Source organism: Rattus norvegicus, chromosome 1 (genome assembly GCF_036323735.1).
Source record: "Rattus norvegicus strain BN/NHsdMcwi chromosome 1, GRCr8, whole genome shotgun sequence".
Lineage (NCBI taxonomy): Eukaryota > Metazoa > Chordata > Mammalia > Rodentia > Muridae > Rattus > Rattus norvegicus.
In genome coordinates, this window is record NC_086019.1 from 230,732,698 (window position 1) to 230,753,669 (window position 20,972).

General features: G+C 40.2%; 1 protein-coding gene across 2 annotated transcripts in view; it reads left to right on the forward strand.

The window, feature by feature from the left end:
- Nucleotides 1-20,683, forward strand: part of Ptar1 (protein prenyltransferase alpha subunit repeat containing 1) — a 43,650-nt gene extending 22,967 nt beyond the window's left edge. Inside the window, exons 6-7 of one of the 2 annotated variants that reach the window (NM_001105760.2) lie at nucleotides 17,836-18,128; nucleotides 20,034-20,683. In NM_001105760.2, the coding sequence (NP_001099230.2) occupies nucleotides 17,836-18,128; nucleotides 20,034-20,376 (636 nt within the window). In that variant the 3' untranslated portion in view covers nucleotides 20,377-20,683. Of the gene's footprint in view, nucleotides 1-6,281; nucleotides 6,375-17,835; nucleotides 18,129-20,033 lie in introns of those variants that run through there. The other variant, XM_063282649.1, reaches the window with a different exon arrangement.
- Nucleotides 20,684-20,972: the final 289 nt, after the last annotated feature.

The following is a 20,972-nucleotide window of genomic DNA, read 5'->3' on the forward strand; positions in this document are numbered from 1 at the left end:
AAATTCCTCGCATCACATAATAGTCAAAACACCAAATGCACAAAACAAGGAAAGAGTATTAAAAGCAGTAAGGGAACAAGGTCAAGTGACATATAAAGGCAGACCTATAAGAATTACACCAGACTTCTCACCGGAGACCATGAAAGCCAGAAGATCCTGGACAGATGTCATACAGACCCCAAGAGAACACAAATGCCAGCCTACTATATCCAGCAAAACTCTGAATTAACATAGATGGAGAAATCAAGATATGCCATGACAAAACCAAATTTGCAAAATATCTTTCTACAAATCCAGCCCTACAAAGGATAATAGATGGAAAACTCCCAACAGAAGAAAAAAACTATGGCATACAAAATGCAAGAATGTCATCTTGCAATGAAACCAAAAGAAGAGAGACATACAAACATAATTCCACCTCTAACAACAAAAATACCAGGAAGCAACAATCACTATTCCTTAATATCTCAACATCAATGGACTCATTTCCCCAATAAAAAAACATAGAGTAACAGACTGCATACATAAAGAGGACCAACATTTTGCTGCATAAAGGAAACATACCTCAGAGACAAAGACAGACACTACCTCACAGTAAAAGGCTGGAAAACAAATTTTCAGGCAAATGGTCTGAAGAAACAACTTGCCATTCTAATATTGAAAAAAGTTGACTTTCAACCAAAAGTCATCAAAAAAGACAAGAAAGGATACTTCATATCCATCAAATGAAAAATTCACCAAGATGAACTCTCAATCCTAAATGTCTATGCTCCAAATGTAAGGGCACCTACATTCATAAAAGAGACCATAAAGCTCCAATCAAACATGCACCTCACACAATAATAGTAGGAGATTTCAACCCCTTATTCTCATTAATGGACAGATCATGGAAACAGAAATTAAACAGAGAATAGAGAAACTAACAGAAGTTATGAAACAAATATTTAACAGATATTTATCAAACATTCCATCCAAAAATAAGAGGATATGCCTTCTTTTCAGCACCTCATGGTACCTTCTCCAGAATCAACCATATAATTGGTAACAAAACAGGCCTCAACAGATACAAGAAGATAGAAATAATCCCATGCAACCTATCAGATCACCACGCACTAAGACTGGTCTTCAATAACAACAATAACTACAGAAAGCCCACATATACATGGAAGTTGAACAATGCTCTACTCAATGAAAACTTTGTTAAAAAAGAAATAAAGAAAGAAATTAAAGACTTCTTAGAATTTAATGAAAATGAAGATACAACATGCCCAAACTTATGGGACACAATGAAAGCAGTGCTAAGAGGAAAACTCATAGCGCTGAGTGCCTGCAGAAAGAAACAGGAGAGAGCATATGTCAGCAGCTTGACAGCACACCTAAAAGCTCTAGAACAAAAAGAAACAAATACACCCAGGAGGAGTAGAAGACAAGAAATAATCAAACTCAGGGCTGAAATCAACCAAGTAGAAAAAGAGAGGACTATACAAACAACAAAACCAGGAGCTGGTTCTTTGAGAAAGTCAACAAGATAGATAAACCCTTAGCCAGACTAACCAGAGGTCACAGAGAGTGTATCCAAATGAACAAAATCAGAAATGAAAAGGAAAACATAACAGCAGAATCTGAGGAAATTCAAAAAATCATCAGATGCTACTACAAAAGCCTGTATTTAAAAAAACAAAACAAAACAAAAACTGGGAAATCTGGAGGAAATGGACAATCTTCTAGACAGATACCAGATACCAAAGTTAAGTCAGGAACAAATAAACCATCCAAACAACTCCATAACTCCCAAGGAAATAGAAGCAGTTATTAAAAATCTCCCAACCAAAATGAGCCCAGGACCAGATAGATATACCACAGAATTCTATCAGACCTTGATAGAAGATCTTATACCAATACTGTCCAAAATATTCCACAAAATAGAAACAGATGGAGCACTACCCAATTCCTTCTGTGAAGCCATAATTACTTTTATACTTAAACCACACAAAGACCTAACAAAGAAAGAGAACTTCAGACCAATTTCCTTTATGAATATTGATGTAAAGATACTCAATAAAATTCTTGCAAACCAAATCCAAAAACACATCAAAATGATCATCTATCATGATCAAGTAGGCTTCATCCCAGGGATGCAGGGATGGTATAATATACGAAAATCCATCAACATAATCCACTGTATAAACATACTCAAAGATGAAAACCACATGATCATTTCATTAGATGCTGAGAAAGCATTTGACAAAATGCAATACCCCTTCATGATAAAAGTCCTGGGGGGCTGGGGATTTAGCTCAGTGGTAGAGCGCTTACCTAGGAAGTGCAAGGCCCTGGGTTCGGTCCCCAGCTCCGAAAAAAAGAACCAAAAAAAAAAAAAAAGTCCTGGAAAGATCAGAAATTCAAGGCCCATACCTAAACATAGTAAAAGCCATATACAGCAAACCAGTAGCTAACATCAAACTAAATGGAGAGAAACTTGAAGCTATCCCACTAAAGTTAGGGACTAGACAAGGCTGCCCACTCTCTCCCTACTTATTCAATATAGTACTCAAAGTCCTAGTCAGAGCAATCAGACTGCGAAAGGAGATCAAAAGGATACAGATTGGAAAAAAAGAAGTCAAAATATCACTATTTGCAGATGATATGATAGTGTACTTAAGTGACCTCAAAAGTTCCACCGGAGAACCATTAAACCTGATAAACAACTTCAACAAAGTGTCTGGGTATAAAATTAACTCAAACAAATCAGTAGCCTTCCTCTACTCTAAGGATAAACAAGCTAAGAAAGAAATTAGAGAAACAACACCCTTGATATTAGTCCCAAATAATATAAAATATCTTGGTGTGACTTTAACCAAGCAAATGAAAGATCTGTATGACAAGAACTTCAAGTCGCTAAAGATGGAAATTGAAGAAAATCTCAAGATGGAAAGACCTCCCATGTTCGTGGATTGGCAAGATTAATATAGTAAAAATGTCCATTTTCCCAAAAGCAATCTATAGATTCAATGCAATTCCCATCAAAATTCCTACTCAGTTCTTTATAGAGGTAGAAGAGCAATTTGCAAATTCATTTGGAATAACAAAAAAACCCAGGATAGCAAAAACTATACTCAACAATAAAAGAACTTCTCAGGGAATCACCATCCCTGACTTCAAGCAGTATTACAGAGCAATAGTGATAAAAACTGCATGGTATTGGTACAGAGACAGGCAGATAGATCATTGGAATAGAATTGAAGACCCAGAAATGAACCCACACAACTATGGTCACTTGATTTTTGACAAAGGAGCCAAAACCATCCAATGAAAAAAATGAAATAGCATTTTCAGCAAATGGTGCTGGTTCAACTGGAGGTCAGCATGTAGAAGAATGCAGATCGATCCATGCTTATCACCCTGTACAAAGCTTAAGTCCAAGTGGATCAAGGACCTCCACATCAAACCAGATACACTAATAGAAGAAAAAGTGGGGAGGAGTCTCTATCACATGAGCACTGGGGAAAATTTCCTGAACTGAACACCAATGGTTTATGCACTAAAATCAAGAATCGACAAATGGGGTCTCATAAAACTGCAAAGCTTCTAAGGCAAAAGACACTGTCGTTAGGACAAAATGGCAACCAAAAGATTGGGAGAAGCCTTTTGCATCCTACATCTGATAGAGGGCAAATATCCAAAATATACAAAGAACTCAAGAAGTTAAGGCTCCAGAGAGCCAAATAACCTTAAAAAATGGGATACAGAGCTAAACAAAAAATTCTCAGCTGAGGAATATCGAATGGCCGAAAAGCACCTAAAGAAATGTTCAACATCCTTAGTCATCAGGGATATGGAAATCAAAACAACCCTGAGATTCCACCTCACACCAGTGAGAATGGCTAAGATAAAAAACTCAGGTGACAGCAGATGCTGGAGAGGATGTGGAGAAAGAGGATCATTCCTCCATTGTTGGTGGGATTGCAAACTGGTACAACCACTCTTGAAATCAGTCTGGAGTTTCCTCAGAAAATAGGACATTGCACTACCTGAGGACCCAGCTATACTTCTGGGCATATACCCAAAAGATGCTCCAACATACAGTAAAGACACGTGCTCCACTATGTTCATCGCAGCCTTATTTATAGTAGCCAGAACCTGGAAAGAACCCAGATGCTCTTCAACAGAGGAATGGATTCCAAAAAATGTGGTATATCTACACAATGGAGTACTACTCAGCTATCAAAAAACAATGACATCATGAAATTCATAGGCAAATGGAATGAATTAGAAAATATCATCCTGAGTGAGGTTATCCAATCACAGAAAAACACACATGGTATGCACTCATTGATAAGTGGATATTAGCCCAAAAGCTCGAATTTCCCAAGATGCAATCCACAGACCACAGGAAGCTCAAGAATAGGGATGAGCAAAATGCTGATGCTTCCACTCCTTAAAAGGGGGAACAAAAATATCCATAGAAGGGCATATGGAGGCAAAGTTTAGAGCAGAGACTGAACTAACTGCCAATCAGAGCCTGCCTCACATGTGGCCCATTTATATACTGCCACCAAAACTAGATAAGATTGATGAAGCTAAGAAGTGCATGCTGAAAGGGACCAGATATAGATCTTTCCTGAGAGACACAACCAGATAATGTCAAATACAGAGGCAAATGCTAGCAACAAACCACTGAACTGTGAACGGGACCCCCTTTGGGGGAATTAAAGGAAGGAGTAAAAGGGCAGAAGGGGCTTGCAACCCCGTAAGAACAACAATGCCAACCAACAGGAGCTTCCAGGGACTAAACCACTACCCAAAGGCTGTACATGGGCTGACCCTGGGCTCCCACTGCATATGTAGCAGAGAATAGCCTTGGTGGGGCACCAGTGGAAGGGGAAGCCCTTGGTCCTTCCAAGGTTGGAGCCCCAGTGCAGGGGAATGTCAGGGTGAGTGGTAAGGGGGGTGGATGTGTGAGGAGGTGGTAAAGGGAGTGGATGGGTGGGGGAAACACCCTTAGGGAGAAGTGGAGGGAATAGGGGGCTTATGGACAGGAATCCAGGAAAGGGAATAACATTTGAAATATAAATAAAGAAATATATCCAATAAAAAAAGACACAAAAAATAGTTGTCATCATAAACAAAGGAGAGAAATGCAAGTCATAACCACTGTTTCAGTCCTACTAGAATAGCAATAATAATGGCAGACAGTATCAAATGTCATGAGGATTCAGTAGGGGGTCATATAGCTGGTAGGGATATAATCTGGTACCATCGACTATGGAAAAAAGATTAATATTAAAAATGCGAGAAAACCACAGAATTGCTGTATATGGGAGGCATCAGGTATAGCTCAAACCCGTACATTGTATTCTTGGGAGGAAAAGAAGAATGGTTTTTTATGCCTCTGGAGAATCCTGTGTTCATAACATCATGCGGGAGTGAGGATGCTCGTCCCCAGACTCACGACAACTAGCTGAGGTGATATCTTAGTAAAATAGACTGTCAACCATAATAAAGGAATGAAACACTGTAACACTATGTGATGTAAGTGAATCTGAAAACATGATTAAAAGTAACCAGATTCAAAATCAGACTGTGTGATCATTTCCCTGATGAACTCAGATAGTCAAAGATTATTGAGTCCTGAGAATAGTTGGGAGATAGTTAGTGATTCCCCTGGTAATGCGGGATTTTTTTTGCAGGTATGTAAGAACATTTGAAATCAGCAAATAATGTCAATATAGTTCTGAATATGCTAAAAAGTATATAGGTTTATAACTTTGATTAGAATAGAAAAGCTTACAAAACAGCTTAAGAAGCTCTTGCTCCTGCTTCCTCTTGCTCTCCCCTGTCCCTTTGTCCCTTCTCTCCCCATTCCCCTCCCCCTTTTCTCCATGTGCTCATCTCTCCACGACCTGATGGCTGACCTCTACTCTACTCTTTTCTACTCTCTCTTTTTCTCTGCCCTACTACACTCTTAACTCCCCTCCCCATACCCTTAATAAACTCTATTCTATACTAAAAGAAAAAAAAAGTTAAGAAATTAAACAGACTCTATGCCATTAGATATTTAACTATGTTAAGTAAGTAAAAGACAGGACATTTTAAAAAATAGACTAGGTAATGATAAAAATATATAAATTCCAGAAATAATTTTAGTATATATAATTATGTAAAAATTCCATTAATGCTAAATATGAATTCTACATAGAAAAAAGGATTTTTGCTCAGTTTATGATAACTAGTAAAATTTGGATTGACTTTTTAGAAAATAATTTAGTTTTTTTTTCTAGGTATAAACTGAACTAAAATGGATTTTTTTAAATCTGAGAAGAAAATAGAGACCTGGAGGATGGTATGCTAGGTAAAAATAAACCATGTAAATGTTATATAATCTCACTTTTATGTGAAACCTACAAAGTCTGAATTCATTGAAGCCCAGTAGAATGATGGTTGGAAGTGATGAAAAAAGGAGAGTTACTGGTCACCGGGAACAAATTAGACTTACCTAAGGATAAGCCCTAATGACCTCATACAGCTTAGTATATATAATTATAACATCATGTGGAGGGCATAGAGCGATTGCTTAGTGATCACTCAGGGGTTAAGAGCCCTCACTGCTCTAACAGAGGACTGGAGTTTGTTTTTCAGCACCCACATGGTGGCTCACAACTGCTTATAACACTAGTTCCTAGGGATCTGACACCTTCTAACGTCCACCGGCACAAGATACATACATGCAAGCAAAACACTCAGACACAAAAATCAATACATTTTCCAAAGAATAGTATCTTATGTATACAGCTGAAGCTTGCTGCAGCTATATCTTAGTCTCACGATAAAGAAAAGTGATAACTCTGTAAGGTGATTAACTTGTTTTTTATAGTCCCACAATGTATACATGCTTATGATTACATTGTATAACAAAGGTGTATACTTTTTTTAGTCAATTACTTGTAGGCTTAGATTTTTTTCAAAACCTACTTTAATTATGCTTTAATGTTCCAACCTCCCTTCTAGCCCACCACCTCCCACAAGTAGGGGGAAAGAAAGGATAATAGGAAACGGAGGTTGAGACCAGTTTAGAAATAGTTTTTTGGGAGCAATTCCAACCTTCTTTGTCAGGAGTCCAGTCCACTAGCAAAACACCAAACACAAATCAGCAGTGGCAGTCCAGTTACTCACCAAACACCAATCAGTAGCAACAGCTCATTCAGAAGAAACTGGGAGACACCCGCGGATCCCGGCCCGCAGCAGCTCTCTGCTCCCAGACCCGGTGAGAGAGAGACCCAACCGCCTGGTCAGGTGGGCACTCCTGAGGCTGCAGAGCGGAAGAGACCACCAACACTGCTCACCCCTGCCCACATCCCTGGCCCAAGAGGAAACTGTATAAGGCCTCTGGGCTCCCGTGGGGGAGGGCCCAGGAGCAGCAGGACACCGGCCTGAGACACCGCCGGAACCTGAAAGAAACAGACTGGATAAACAGTTCTCTGCACCCAAATCCCGTGGGAGGGAGAGCTAAACCTTCAGAGAGGCAGACAAGCCTGGGAAACCAGAAGAGACTGCTCCCTGCACACACATCTCGGACGCCAGAGGAAAAAGCCAAAGACCATCTGGAACCCTGGTGCACTGAAGCTCCCGGAAGGGGCGGCACAGGTCTTCCTGGTTGCTGCCGCTGCAGAGAGCCCCTGGGCAGCACCCCACGAGCGAACTTGAGCCTCGGGACCACAGGTAAGACCAAATTTTCTGCTGCAAGAAAGCTGCCTGGTGAACTCAAGACACAGGCCCACAGGAACAGCTGAAGACCTGTAGAGAGGAAAAACTACATGCCCGAAAGCAGAACACTCTGTCCCCATAACTGACTGAAAGAGAGGAAAACAGGTCTACAGCACTCCTGACACACAGGCTTATAGGACAGTCTAGCCACTGTCAGAAATAGCAGAACAAAGTAACACTAGAGATAATCTGATGGCGAGAGGCAAGCGCAGGAACCCAAGCAACAGAAACCAAGACTACATGCCATCATCGGAGCCCAATTCTCCCACCAAAACAAACATGGAATATCCAAACACACCAGAAAAGCAAGATCTAGTTTCAAAATCATATTTGATCATGATGCTGGAGGACTTCAAGAAAGACATGAACACACTTAGGGAAACACAGGAAAACATTAATAAACAAGTAGAAGCCTACAGAGAGGAATCGCAAAAATCCCTGAAAGAATTCCAGGAAAACACAATCAAACAGTTGAAGGAATTAAAAATGGAAATAGAAGCAATCAAGAAAGAACACATGGAAACAACCCTGGATATAGAAAACCAAAAGAAGAGACAAGGAGCTGTAGATACAAGCTTCACCAACAGAATACAAGAGATGGAAGAGAGAATCTCAGGAGCAGAAGATTCCATAGAAATCATTGACTCAACTGTCAAAGATAATGTAAAGCGGAAAAAGCTACTGGTCCAAAACATACAGGAAATCCAGGACTCAATGAGAAGATCAAACCTAAGGATAATAGGTATAGAACAGAGTGAAGACTCCAGCTCAAAGGACCAGTAAATATCTTCAACAAAATCATAGAAGAAAACTTCCCTAACCTAAAAAAAGAGATACCCATAGACGTACAAGAAGCCTACAGAACTCCAAATAGATTGGACCAGAAAATAAACACCTCCCGTCACATAATTGTCAAAACACCAAACGCACAAAATAAAGAAAGAATATTAAAAGCAGTAAGGGAAAAAGGTCAAGTACCATATAAAGGGAGACCTATCAGAATCACACCAGACTTGTCGCCAGAAACTATGAAGGCCAGAAGATCCTGGACTGATGTCATACAGACCCTAAGAGAACACAAATGCCAGCCCAGGTTACTGTATCCAGCAAATGTCTCAATTAACATTGATGGAGAAACCAAGATATTCCATGACAAAACCAAATTTACACAATATCTTTCTACAAATCCAGCACTACAAAGGATAATAAATGGTAAAGCCTAACATAAGGAGGCAAGCTATACCCTAGAAGAAGCAAGAAACTAATCGTCTTGGCAACAAAACAAAGAGAATGAAAGCACACAAACATAACCTCACATCCAAATATGAATATAAAGGGAAACAATAATCACTATTCCTTAATATCTCTCAATATCAATGGCCTCAACTCCCCAATAAAAAGACATAGATTAACAAACTGGATACGCAACGAGGACCCTGCATTCTGCTGCCTACAGGAAACACACCTCAGAGACAAAGACAGACACTACCTCAGAGTGAAAGGCTGGAAAACAACTTTCCAAGCAAGTGGTCAGAAGAAGCAAGCTGGAGTAGCCATTCTAATATCAAATAAAATCAATTTCCAACTAAAAGTCATCAAAAAAGATAAGGAAGGACACTTCATATTCATCAAAGGAAAAATCCACCAAGATGAACTCTCAATCCTAAATATCTATGCCCCAAATACAAGGGCACCTACATATGTAAAAGAAACCTTACTAAAGCTCAAAACACACATTACACCTCACACAATAATAGTGGGAGATTTCAACACCCCACTCTCATCAATGGACAGATCATGGAAACATAAATTAAACAGTGATATCAACAGACTAAGCGAAGTCATGAGCCAAATGGACTTAACGGATATTTATAGAACATTCTATCCTAAAGCAAAAGGATATACCTTCTTCTCAGCTCCTCATGGTACTTTCTCCAAAATTGACCATATAATTGGTCAAAAAACGGGCCTCAACAGGTACAGAAAGATAGAAATAATCCCATGTGTGCTATCGGACCACCACGGCCTAAAACTGGTCTTCAATAACAATAAGGGAAGAATGCCCACATATACGTGGAAATTGAACAATGCTCTACTCAATGATAACCTGGTCAAGGAAGAAATAAAGAAAGAAATTAAAAACTTTTTAGAATTTAATGAAAATGAAGATACAACATACTCAAACTTATGGGACACAATGAAAGCTGTGCTAAGAGGAAAACTCATAGCGCTGAGTGCCTGCAGAAAGAAACAGGAAAGAGCATATGTCAGCAGCTTGACAGCACACCTAAAAGCTCTAGAACAAAAAGAAGCAAATACACCCAGGAGGAGCAGAAGGCAGGAAATAATCAAACTCAGAGCTGAAATCAACCAAGTAGAAACAAAAAGGACCATAGAAAGAATCAACAGAACCAAAAGTTGGTTCTTTGAGAAAATCAACAAGATAGATAAACCCTTAGCCAGACTAACGAGAGGACACAGAGAGTGCGTCCAAATTAACAAAATCAGAAATGAAAAGGGAGACATAACTACAGATTCAGAGGAAATTCAAAAAATCATCAGATCTTACTATAAAAACCTATATTTAACAAAATTTGAAAATCTTCAGGAAATGGACAATTTCCTAGACAGATACCAGGTATCGAAGTTAAATCAGGAACAGATAAACCAGTTAAACAACCCCATAACTCCTAAGGAAATAGAAGCAGTCATTAAAGGTCTCCCAACCAAAAAGAGTCCAGGTCCAGACGGGTTTAGTGCAGAATTCTATCAAACCTTCATAGAAGACCTCATACCAATATTATCCAAACTATTCCACAAAATTGAAACAGATGGAGCCCTACCGAATTCCTTCTACGAAGCCACAATTACTCTTATACCTAAACCACACAAAGACCCAACAAAGAAAGAGAACTTCAGACCAATTTCCCTTATGAATATCGACGCAAAAATACTCAATAAAATTCTGGCAAACCGAATTCAAGAGCACATCAAAACAATCATCCACCATGATCAAGTAGGCTTCATCCCAGGCATGCAGGGATGGTTTAATATACGGAAAACCATCAACGTGATCCATTATATAAACAAACTGAAAGAACAGAACCACATGATCATTTCATTAGATGCTGAGAAAGCATTTGACAAAATTCAACACCCCTTCATGATAAAAGTCCTGGAAAGAATAGGAATTCAAGGCCCATACCTAAACATAGTAAAAGCCATATATAGCAAACCAGTTGCTAACATTAAACTAAATGGAGAGAAACTTGAAGCAATCCCACTAAAATCAGGGACTAGACAAGGCTGCCCACTCTCTCCCTACTTATTAAATATAGTTCTTGAAGTTCTAGCCAGAGCAATCAGACAACAAAAGGAGATCAAAGGGATACAGATCGGAAAAGAAGAGGTCAAAATATCACTATTTGCAGATGACATGATAGTATATTTAAGTGATCCCAAAAGTTCCACCAGAGAACTACTAAAGCTGATAAACAACTTCAGCAAAGTGGCTGGGTATAAAATCAACTCAAATAAATCAGTTGCCTTCCTCTATACAAAAGAGAAACAAGCCGAGAAAGAAATTAGGGAAACGACACCCTTCATAATAGACCGAAATAATATAAAGTACCTCGGTGTGACTTTAACCAAGCAAGTAAAAGATCTGTACAATAAGAACTTCAAGACACTGAGGAAAGAAATTGAAGAAGACCTCAGAAGATGGAAAGATCTCCCATGCTCATGGATTGGCAGGATTAATATAGTAAAAATGGCCATTTTACCAAAAGCAATCTACAGATTCAATGCAATCCCCATCAAAATACCAATCCAATTCTTCAAAGAGTTAGACAGAACAATTTGCAAATTCATCTGGAATAACAAAAAACCCAGGATAGCTAAAGCTATCCTCAACAATAAAAGGACTTCAAGGGGAATCACTATCCCTGAACTCAAGCAGTATTACAGAGCAATAGTGATAAAAACTGCATGGTATTGGTACAGAGACAGACAGATAGACCAATGGAATAGAATTGAAGACCCAGAAATGAACCCACACACCTATGGTCACTTGATTTTTGACAAAGGAGCCAAAACCATCCAATGGAAAAAAGATAGCATTTTCAGCAAATGGTGCTGGTTCAACTGGAGGGCAACATGTAGAAGAATGCAGATCGATCCATGCTTATCACCCTGTACAAAGCTTAAGTCCAAGTGGATCAAGGACCTCCACATCAAACCAGACACACTCAAACTAATAGAAGAAAAACTAGGGAAGCATCTGGAACACATGGGCACTGGAAAAAATTTCCTGAACAAAACACCAATGGCTTATGCTCTAAGATCAAGAATCGACAAATGGGATCTCATAAAACTGCAAAGCTTCTGTAAGGCAAAGGACACTGTGGTTAGGACAAAACGGCAACCAACAGATTGGGAAAAGATCTTTACCAATCCTATAACAGATAGAGGCCTTATATTCAAAATATACAAAGAACTCAAGAAGTTAGACCGCAGGGAAACAAATAACCCTATTAAAAAATGGGGTTCAGAGCTAAACAAAGAATTCACAGCTGAGGAATGCCGAATGGCTGAGAAACACCTAAAGAAATGTTCAACATCTTTAGTCATAAGGGAAATGCAAATCAAAACAACCCTGAGATTTCACCTCACACCAGTGCGATTGGCTAAGATCAAAAACTCAGGTGACAGCAGATGCTGGCGAGGATGTGGAGAAAGAGGAACACTCCTCCATTGTTGGTGGGATTGCAGACTGGTAAAACCATTCTGGAAATCAGTCTGGAGGTTCCTCAGAAAATTGGACATTGAACTGCCTGAGGATCCAGCTATACCTCTCTTGGGCATATACCCAAAAGATGCCTCAACATATAAAAGAGACACGTGCTCCACTATGTTCATCGCAGCCTTATTTATAATAGCCAGAAACTGGAAAGAACCCAGATGCCCTTCAACAGAGGAATGGATACAGAAAATGTGGTACATCTACACAATGGAATATTACTCAGCTATCAAAAACAACGAGTTTATGAAATTCGTAGGCAAATGGTTGGAACTGGAAAATATCATCCTGAGTGAGCTAACCCAATCACAGAAAGACATACATGGTATGCACTCATTGATAAGTGGCTATTATCCCAAATGCTTGAATTACCCTAGATCCCTAGAACAAACGAAACTCAAGACGGATGATCAAAATGTGAATGCTTCACTCCTTCTTTAAATGAGGAAAAAGAATACCCTTGGCAGGGAAGGGAGAGGCAAAGATTAAAACAGAGAGTGAAGGAACACCCATTCAGAGCCTGCCCCACATGTGGCCCATACATATACAGCCACCCAATTAGACAAGATGGATGAAGCAAAGAAGTGCAGACCGACAGGAGCCGGATGTAGATCGCTCCTGAGAGACACAGCCAGAATACAGCAAATACAGAGGCGAATGCCAGCAGCAAACCACTGAACTGAGAATAGGTCCCCTATTGAAGGAATCAGAGAAAGAACTGGAAGAGCTTGAAGGGGCTCGAGACCCCAAAAGTACAACAATGCCAAGCAACCAGAGCTTCCAGGGACTAAGCCACTACCTAAAGACTATACATGGACTGACCCTGGACTCTGACCCCATAGGTAGCAATGAATATCCTAGTAAGAGCACCAGTGGAAGGGGAAGCCCTGGGTCCTGCTAAGACTGAACCCCCAGTGAACTAGTCTATGGGGGGAGGGCGGCAATGGGGGGAGGGTTGGGAGGGGGACACCCATAAGGAAGGGGAGGGGGGAGGGGGATGTTTGCCCGGAAACCGGGAAAGGGAATAACACTCGAAATGTATATAAGAGATACTCAAGTTAATTAAAAAAAAAAAAAAAAAAAAGAAGAAGAAACTGGGAGGCTCAGATGGTCAGCAATGAGTCCATGGAAGCAACTCGAAGCAACTGGAATAGTAGCAGAAGTTCTTTGGTGTGTTTCTCTATACAAAGTCAACCACAAATGAAGATCAGCAGAGAGCGAGGTGAACCGATGCAGAGACCAGCGTAAGCAAGCCCAAAGAAGCCCAGCAAAGAGTTGCGAGCTAAACCAATGCAAAAGAATCATCCACTGGCCTTAGAATAGCAGAGTTATAGACAGAAGAATTGCCAAAAGTAAATAAACTTTGTCCCCTCCACTGACTCCATACCCCATTGCTGCCTTCTCAAAGTACTGGTGCCAGGCTGGACTCTGGCAACAGAGTGAACAACTTTATAAGACTGATGGCAAATATTATAACATGCCCTCTTGAAAGGCTGTACAATTTATCTCCCTGTACAGGAGATTATGGTTTTGTGTGTAAGTAGCATGTGAGTAGCAATAAGGGAATAGTCAAATGCTCATCTTGAGGGTGAACTGCTGGGTGACAGTGAAAGGTGCTGTGGCAGAATGTTCATTGCAGTAGCGGTGTCCTGACCACTCTCTTGTTACTGTGACCAAACACCTGACAAGAAGAAACATTGGGAAGAAGGTTTCCTTGACCTACAGTTTTGAGGGGACGTGGCCCATCATGGCAGAGAAAGTATGGCAGCCGGAGCATGTTGAGTCCTCAGTCAGCAATAGAGCAAAGCGAATGCTGCTTCTCAGCACATGTTCTCCCTCGCTCTGGGGCCAGCCCAGAGGATGGTGCTGCCCACACTGAGGCTGGGTCTGCCCTTAGTAAAATCCTTGTAGAAATACCCACATAGACATGCCCAGAAGTCTGTTTCCACAGTGATGGTAAATCCAGCTAAATTGACAGTGAAGATTAGCCATCACTAACACACTTATATTTTAAGCAGAATAGAATCAGTTCACAAGTTATCTCCCAATGGATTAATGTGCGATGTGGTATTTTTTTTTTAATTTTTAATCCTTACTGTTTCTATAATGATCATTTTTTATCACTGTCTTAGTTAAAGTTGAGTTTATCTTATCTTATAACTCTCAGGTCTGTCACCAAATGAAGTCAGGGCAGGAACTCAGGTCAATGCCCTGGAGGAACACTGCTACTCAGCTTGTTTTCTTAAACCATCCAGGACCACTTGCCCAAAGGTGGTACTGCTTCCCAAGGGATGGGCCCTCCATCATCAATCATTGGTCAAGACAAGAACACCACTTGTCTATGGGCCAGTGTTATGGAGGAATTTCCTCAATTAAGATTCATTCTTTTTTAAACAACTCTAGTTTAGATCACATTGACAAAAACCTAACCAGGACAGTCACTTCTGTAATCAAGGAAATAGTTACTGGAAAAGCATACAAGTGCTGGCCTAGGTATTCTCAGTACTTGTTTTGGATCAATCAGCTCCTCTATTCTGTAGCCCTGCTGCTGTTTACATATTCTTCTGTTTACTTGGATGCTGGAAAAGAGTAGGGTCATTTAAGGTACATTCTACAAAGGCATTCATCCTGTCAGCACCTGACATTGAAGCCTGGCCTCTGTGTTTTTAAAGTTATCTAAAGTAGTTGCTGTCTTTGTTTTTAAAACATTGTCTATATATGTTTTATTCTAGTAAAAAAAAATACCCTAAAATAAGAAAATGCTCTGAAATTTCTGGCTTCTCTTATGACTTAGTGTGCATCCTTACACACAAAGAATAGCATAGGTTTTGTTTCCTTAACAAGTGTTAAGCTGGGGCATATCCATGCACATGTGTTATGTAGAGGCCAGAGGCTGATTGGGGGTCTTTCCATCACCCCCTTATATGCATTCATGCCTGTGTGCACCAGAGCAAGCAGGCAAGCAGCTTCATCGGTTGCTCTTTTTCTTCGTTACCTTGCTTCAGGATCTTTCTCTAGACAGAAACTCACCCTCTGGCTAGCTGGCCCGCCCATGGGTTCTTGGCATCTACCTGTCACAGGCATGTGTAGCCGTGCCTGGCTTTCCCCTCAGAGGCTGGGGATTTGAACTCGGGTCATCATGCTCAGGAAACAAGTGCTTTTTCAGTGAGCCATCTACCAAGCCCCCTAGACCCTGGGCCTGGAGTATCTAGTCTTAACTGATCAACAGGCTCTGTGGTCCTCCTGTCTCCACCTCCCTCACCCAGGGATGGCAGATATGAGCCCCATGCCTAGCTCTCTGTGGGTGCTGGAGTCTGTCCTCAGGTCTTCATGGCTGTGTGTCAAGCCATCTCCCCAGCCCATTTAAGATCACTTTTAAAATAATTAAATTGGTTTTATTGAAAAAACTTTCATCTATGTTTTGCATTTGCCTCACTAATTAAATGATAAATTAAACCTTTTTAAAAATAGAAAAAACATCTAGTCAGAAGTCTAAGTTTTTCATGCTACATACGTTCAGTTTAGATAGCTGTGGCACTGTCAGTCTATATTGAGAAGCCAGACTAAAAAAAAAAAAAAACAAACGTCTAAATATGACTAACTGTCCTATACAGTGTGCTGATTCTTAAAAGTAATAACAATATCCTTAATGATATTTTTCAGATACAGGCTTCAAGTAGAAATGGCTGTAGGTTTGCCAGATGTTTTTCTTGGAGATGTGTCAGCTGTAGCTTTATAAATGAATGTAGTGGCGGTGACTGAACCCATCAGAACTTAAGGATCCAGCCCTCAAAGGCTGAGGCAGAAAGAGCGTGTTCTAGGCCAGTATAGGCAATGTTACCAAACTGGTCCTGTCTCAACAAAAGTAAAATTAAAAAAAAAATCTTAAAGAAGATATGAGAAACATTTAAAGGATATAATTTGCCCAATAATCTTAATCCTTTCTACTTGTCCCTGCCTTCGTTAAATTACTCATTCATTCATCAAGTCTTTGTACATCTACTCTGATGCTAGTGGACAGAAGAGAATGGAAACATCGATTGTATTGGATAAATACCCTGTACCAATTTATCATTATATTAAAAATGAAACATCCTTACAATTCAGTGATAATGAGGACACCTGCAACTGTCATTTATGGGAAAATGTACAAGTTCTATGGAGGTTCAGAGGGAACGATTACTCCTACAAAAGAAAAGACATGTGAGATGTGGGAAAAGGATCAGTACTGGAAAACCATTGCCTGGAGCCTTGAAGCAGGTCAAGTCACTGGGGATTGTGTTGTCTACACTGCTCTCCTCTCAGAGGCATGTGGTCCATTCCTTAGCTTGTCTGAGTACCTTGTCTCAGAGCCCGGCATGGTGCCTCTCAGCTGTCACAGTTGTCATCACCACTTATGAAGCTGAGGACCAAGACCCTGCAGGCCTGGGGCCATTCTGGGATACATAGTGAGTCCAGAAGCCTCAGGTACAGAGTGAAACCCTGTCTCAAACAGTCAGGAAAACCAACTCCTGATAGAACATGTCAGGCCTATGATGAACTTTTCACTTGATCAGCTCCCTGTCCAGACCAGTACTAAACAATACTTCTTCACTAATATTGCCAAAACTCATAGTATTTCAAATGTAATGTACTGCTTTGTAATATGGTGTTTTGAATACTTTAGAACTGAATTGAATCTCACACTTTTGTTACCATCACCATTGAGAGGGGTTTGATTGAGGTAGTCAGTGACTATTGTGAGCTCTGGGAAGTTCTGTTGTTTGTGCACCATAGTTTGAGCTTTCCTTTAGAATTGCCAGGTGGGACCAAACAGTCTCTGTCTATGGCATTTATTGTGAAAAGTAGTTACTTTGAGTTCCTTAACAAAAGTATAGTGCATATTCGTACAAATTGAATATAAGAAGTATTAAATGTAATAAGAATCAAAATCACCTCTGAATTTATATTGTGTGTTTTGCTTTCTTTAATAGTATTCCTTGTAAATAAATACTCTAAAAATTCATTGGTTTGGAATTTGTGTTTTGGTTGTTTGGTATTTTGTTTTGGTTTTTGGTGATGGCGGTGATGGTTATCCACAGTGGTAAGGCAGAGGGAAAGAGTAGTGAGTCTGTAAACTCTGCTCAAAACAAAACCCTTCTGCTCTATAAGGCAAGAGGGACGTTAGCCACATTCTGTTTCTAAGAGAGCATCATGCAGGATTTCGTACAAGGTTGATGAGAAGGAAAAGCCTTTGTGAATGTTCTTCTCCCCTCCCTTTCTCTTCCTACCAGATCCTTCTTGATGAACTATCTTCTACTAAACACTGGGCGTCCGTGCATGTCTCAGACCACAGTGGATTTCACTATCGCCAGTTCTTGCTAAAGTCCTTGATTAGCCAGACAACGACAGACAATGCTGTACCGCAGCACAACTCTTTGAAATGTGAGCCGAAAGAAGCAGCAGCAGCAGCAGCCTCAGCAGAGGAGCCCAGTGTGAGTCTTCCCCAGCTCCTAGAAGAAGAGGTGGAATTCTGCACAGATCTTATTGATTCCTATCCAGGGCATGAAACCCTTTGGTGTCACAGGTAAGAGAGACAACCTTTGTTGGGATTAGCTGGGTGTGTCCCATGAGACTGCAGAACCTGTTGTATGTGACGTCTGTATCTGATCCTAGTGTTCCTGGCTGAGGAGGGGCCTTATCATCTCACCAACATTGTCCTTGTTAGTGCAGGTTTCTCACACCGCTGCCTGTGCTTTAAGTTCACCCTACACAACAGAGTGCCTTGTGTTACTTCAGACATTCTATAGAAACACTAGGAAACATAAAAATGTTTCATAACTCTTTGAAGATTCTGACAGTCAGCATCCCCGGGATACGATGCTACCATGTGTTTTTAAGTACAACCTTCCAGATGATTTTGATGTAGGCAGGGCTGAACCTGATGATTAGATCATGGGATATAAGGTAAGCTTTACCTTTTCCCCTACTCTAATGATCTGCAAATTAATTATCTTTAGTATAACAACAACCAGAAAAGCCAGCGGTTTTATTAACCTGGATTTTTAGTACATTTGATATCATAAAATTCATGTTGGGATGAAGCCCAGATGGGTTAGCCCATTGCTTCAGTTATTCTGGATCTTTATTTGGAAGAATCTCAACCTTTACAGGTCCAAAGTCTGCTTCAGGTCATAGGATTCAGTTTAAAACGAGACTTGTCTTTGCCGGTCAAGGATAAGGATTGTAAAAATTTTATTTCCTAAGTCAACTGAGTCCCCATACCTTTCTCTAGGGTCTAATCTTTCTCATGGCTGCTTAGTCTGTTAGCTGCTAATCCATATTTAGTGCATTCAGAAGGCAGAAGTTATCTTTCATTTTTTCAGAACCTTCAAGAGTAGACAGTGGCCCTTTCTTCTCACCACAAAGCATTCTGACTGCATGGTTTTAAGACAGGCCGTGAGGCTCTTGTTCAGAGACTTTGCTGTTCTGCTGTATCTCCTCCTCACAGTAGCAAGGCGTCGGGACTTAAAATGTTGATATTTAAGGCCTTAGCCCTTCAATGAGTGATGAGATGCAACAGCTTAGCTCCTGTTATATGTCAGGTCATAGTTTGTGTTGCAGGTGTGCACCCTGGGAAAACTGTTTGGGTATTATGCAGAGCAATTTTTCATTTTAATAAGCAATTCCAGACTGCTCCTCCATTGAAAATAGGAATGGTATCTTTTATGTGCTTTGCTCAGAGCCCAGCACGCCTCTTCTGAATACTGATAAGTAAGACTAAAGTGCTAGTTTAGTAAGGATCTTAAATAAGACCTCACTACCTTGAGTGTATTATAATTTTTTAAAAAATGACTACGGCCTGCTGGGCCAGCTCAGTTAGTAAGATGCTTGCCAACTAGCCTGATACCATGAGTTTCATCCCTTGAACTTAGAACATGGAACACAGTGGAAAGAGAGGACTGACTTCTGTATCCACAATCACATGCGCATACACATACACATGTGCTCATGAATGAGTGAATGAATGAATGAATGAAAGAAAGAAAGAAAGAAAGAAAGAAAGAAAGAAAGAAAGAAAGAAAGAAAGAGATGTCCTCAGAAAGGACTAGGTAGAGGTTATAAACTGCATCTTTAGTCTGAAACTGTTTACTTTAACTTGTTTTTAATTACTTGTTTGTTTTTGTGTTATATAATAATTTATAGTGAATATTGACTTTTGACTGTTTCTAATTCATGTTAGAGTTAGAACTGAAAATTCACTGTGATCCAAATAAATATTTATTGAAAAGCCCTTAGAGCAATGCTGTTTTCTCTCGAAGCAGCCTGAGCAAGGGGTGAAACTCTGAGATCTTGGTCAGTTTCTTTCCCCTGGACAGTTGTGGGTCATAAACTGGGTGTGGGCTGACACTGTGTATGAGTGATCACCTTCTTTCCCCTGAGAACTTTGAGTTTGTCACGGTTATCTTTCTCTTCCCCTACCCCATCACAGGCGGCACGTTTTCTACCTTCAACATCACTTAAATGGCAGGCTCCCTCCAAGCTTGACTCCCCTGTCACCCGCAGACTGCTCTGGGGCAGCTTTGAATGACTTGCACCAGATTCCAACCAGCCCTCAGCTATCTCAGGCAATGGAAGTAGACGGACTGAGTGACTCAAGCAAGCAAGGCTATTCCCAGGAAACCAAGCGCCTAAAGCGGACCCCAGCTCCAGACTCCCTAGGCCTGGAGATGGAGCACAAGTTTATTGATCAAGTGTTGTCTACTTGTCGGAATGTAGAGCAAGCCAGGTATGCCAATGCATACAGGAAATGGCTGGTGACTTTGAGTCAGTGACAGGGGTGGATTCAGCCTAGGAAATTCCTTTTAGTGCAATATTGCTTTTCTTTCTCAACGCTATAGTTGCATGAACTAACTGGCTAACTGTATTTTTCATCTACAGCTTAAAAGTCTATAAGGAACCTTTTGTTTTATTTATTTTGTCAAGAGCCGGCATTCCTTTGGGTATAATCGTGTAGTTCCTTCCTGCTAAACAGTGTCTTAATTCTTTTTTTTTTCCTCTTTGGTCCATGGCTTTCTCCGTCCATACTTGGGCTTCTCGTTTGGCTCTTGTGATTGGCTCCCATACTTATTCACCGCAGTTCAGTTGCTACATAGGCAGTTTCTTTAAACATTGAAAATTTTTGTTGCAGTTCAGCTTAAGAATATTAACACATATGCAGAAGAACTTACTCTAACTGCAGTTTTGAGAATAAAATGGCTAGATGGGGCCGTGAGGATGTAAGCCACTTCTTCCTCAAGCATGTTCTCCAGTTATCCACTAAGAGAACCAAAGCCAGGAGTGTTGAAATTTATATAGAAAAAAAATGCTTCCAATGTAATCTATTTTTTAAATGATTATTTAAAAAACTAAACTAATTTAAGAGTTTATG